This window comes from Lipotes vexillifer, unplaced genomic scaffold (assembly GCF_000442215.2).
Source record: "Lipotes vexillifer unplaced genomic scaffold, Lipotes_vexillifer_v1.1 scaffold1158, whole genome shotgun sequence".
In the NCBI taxonomy this organism is placed as follows: domain Eukaryota; kingdom Metazoa; phylum Chordata; class Mammalia; order Artiodactyla; family Lipotidae; genus Lipotes; species Lipotes vexillifer.
Window position 1 is genome coordinate 206,686 of NW_006793745.1, and position 3,204 is coordinate 209,889.

At 46.6% G+C, this 3,204-nt stretch overlaps 1 protein-coding gene across 1 annotated transcript in view; it reads left to right on the forward strand.

The window, feature by feature from the left end:
* Window positions 1-3,012: 3,012 nt before the first annotated feature.
* Window positions 3,013-3,204, forward strand: part of FOXI3 (forkhead box I3) — a 3,927-nt gene continuing 3,735 nt past the window's right edge. The window contains exon 1 of the mRNA XM_007466752.1: window positions 3,013-3,201. Coding sequence (XP_007466814.1) covers window positions 3,013-3,201 — 189 coding nt within the window. The remainder of the gene's footprint in view (window positions 3,202-3,204) is intronic.

Below are 3,204 nucleotides of genomic sequence, written 5' to 3' on the forward strand. Positions count from 1 at the left end.
AACACTAATGTGCCAGGGTTTCTATGATGCTATCAATCAATGAGTGTAAGGAATTTTACATTCTGTTACAGTGTTTGTTACAAAATAACTACATTCCATCATTAATCACTGTTGTCACTCAAAGAAGCCTCAAGAATATTACCAAATGTCAGTGGAAAATAAACAAGATGTTTTCTTTGGGTTGAATAATTTCTCAAAATGTTTTATTTTCCAGTGATGAAAACATGTAACAGTGGCATAGATACATTAATCAATTGCCTCGATTATATTCTTTTGTGAAAAGGGAATTTGACAAAACGTTATTACAGGAAACTTACATTTTAAGCATAGTTTTTTTTTTTTTAATTTTTATTTATTTATTTTTGGCTGCTTTGGGTCTTCGTTGCTGTGCGCTGGCTTTCTCCAGTTGCGGCGAGTGGGGGCTACTCTTCATTGCAGTGCGCAGGCTTCTCACTGCCGCGGCTTCTCTTGTTGCGGAGCATGGGCTCTAGGCGCGCAGGCTTCAGTAGTTGTGGCGTGCGGGCTTCAGTAGTTGTGGCACGCAGGCTCAGTAGTTGTGGTTCGCGGGTTCTGAAGCGCAGGCTCAGTATTTGTGGCGCACGGGCTTAGTTGCTCCGCAGCATGTGAGATCTTCCCAGAACAGGGCTCGAACCCGTGTCCCCTGCATTGGCAGGTGGGTTCTTAACCACTGCGCCACCAGGGAAGTCCCTAAGCATAGTTTTTAACTTTTTTTTTCCCCTAAGTGCACCAACTGCTTTTTAGATTTAATTTTTTTAAAAAACGGGGATTTAAAACACTATTTTAACTTTGAATTAAAAACTCAGATTGTGACCAATGATAGTTTTAAGCTTATCTAATTAATATGTGATTTAAAAATAGATAGAAAAGAGTATAAATTCCAAACCCCTAGAGGGGGTGTCCACCTCACAGATCCCTATCTGGATAAATGCTGTAACAAAGGCAAGGAGACGCTAGGTGGCTCCATGATTTTTAAATAAAATTAAAGTCCGCAAAAGATAATGCAAAGTCAAGGAACAAAACATCTCTACTGGGCTGAACCTTTAACCCAAACAAGAAACAGTAATCTTCAATCACGGTCTCTCACTCAGGATAATTTGGAGTATAGGGTTAAGAGTTAAACTAAAAAAACCAAAACAAAACCAAAACAAACCTTCAACACTGCAAAGTATATATGGGTAAGCAATTTGCTAAAAAATAAGGGAAGGCATTATATTATATTCTTAAGGACATCAATTACTAAGGGGGAGATGGTTTAAAATTTTTCCTAATTTATTGCCATCTAGTTTGCCAGCTCTTCTTGTGGACTTTCTCTTTTCAGTTTAAAATTTAAATTTACGAAAAATTATTAAATTGGGGCATTATAACTTATTAAACATTGTTTTCCAATTTCCTTCCTTATAGCTGTCACCCTTATTAATATCGCAAGAGAAATAGCAAAACAAAACAGCTTCGTTTGGGCTACTTGGGAAGGAAAACAAAAGCACAGTGCTTATCTAAACTAGGAAACCTAACTCAAAATACAACTAAGGCAAACACTATTCCATTCTATATCATCTGCAAGGAGACTGAAAGAAACTGCGTGAAAAGAATTCCCTTCCGGTTTCACAAAAGACGAGAAAAATGTTACATCTGAAGTGTGATTTGCATTTTAGGAACCAAAATTTGCTCGTTAAATGTTTCTGGATTTCATTTTTTTCCGAAGTGAGGTAGCAGAAGACGATCATTTTCCTGAAAGTATATAACTAACTTTGTCCTGAAAATAAATGCGGGGTGGTGGAGGGGAGGGGTTTCCGAATTATTAAATATTCTGAACTGTCAGTCTGCAATTGGCTAATAGAAAAAAATCTCCCCCCTCCCCTAAACGAGAATCTCAGACCGGTCACTTCTTAAGAACATATTTAGGAACCGTTTTAATCGTAAAAGAAACAGTTTTCTTACCATTGTTCGGGGCCAGTAAGTCATGATCGCGTGGCACGTGGGGTCCACACAGTACTCCACTGGTCTTGTTTGTTTTTCCAGGCAGGAGCCGCATTTGAAAACTGACCGTTTTCTACCGTAATTCGTGAAGACCGTTTTTGTAAATGAGCGCTTCTTGCACAGTTTAAATTACAGTCGGCTTTAAAATGCTAATTCCGAACCTCCTTATTTCAATGTCTTTGAAAACGTTCACCCTTCTGTTTTGAAAGACAACGAATCACACCAAAAGACTGCGCAAACCTGACCTAAATGAACATGTTTCCCAAATGTGAACGAACCTATCGTTATGTTTAGAGACGTGGTTAGAGAAATTAAAAACTGATTTCAGTCCCTCCCTTCAAAGAATTCCCCAGGAGAAGGGATATCTTTCGTATAGCCCAAAGACTTGTAAATCACGTCTATTATTTTCGACAGTGAGCCGAACGGTCGAGACCGGACGTGAATCCGGCAACTCGATGACAAAAGGTGTAGCTCCAGGTCGAAATACCAAAGGGGGCTAGGCAGGTGGCCTGAGTGGCCACCCGGAGTTAACTTACAGACTTTCTAGAAAACAGTAGTACTTTCTCGGTGATCTCTTTGTTTTGATATTCGTTATTTTATTTCGTTATTGTGCTGAGGACACGGTGGTTAGGAACGGGGAGCGCTTCGCTCGAATCCTGCAGGCGCCAGCCTCCCCCGGCTCCCCTAGCCCCCGGGGCTCCCCTGGCCCGGCGAGGAGGGGCTGCAGGGGCGGGGCGGGGCGGGGCGGGCGCGGGGGGGGAGGCCCGCGGCCCGCGGGCCGCCGCCCAGCCCCGGGACCTGCCCGGGAGGAGTCGCGCCGCCGACGGTTATAAGAAGCCGGCCTGTCGGCGCTCCGCGCGCACCCTCCCCCGCCCGGAACACCGGTCGCCCGGCCAGGGCCGAGGCGGGGCCGTAGGGTTGGCCCCCAAAGGGATGCTCTCGCCCGAGCGGCGAGATCAGCCCCGCTCGCCCCTCGCCGCCGCCGCCGCGCCGCACCCGCCGACGGTCGCCGACATGGCTCTCTACTGCGGCGACAACTTCGGCGTGTACTCGCAGCCCGGCCTGTCCCCGGGCGCCGCCGCCTCGGGCGCCCCCCCGGCCGCCCGGGCGCCCTACGGTCTGGCCGACTATGCCGCGCCGCCGGCCGCAGCCGCCAACCCCTACCTGTGGCTCAACGGGCCGGCCGGGGGCGGTCCCCCTGACGCC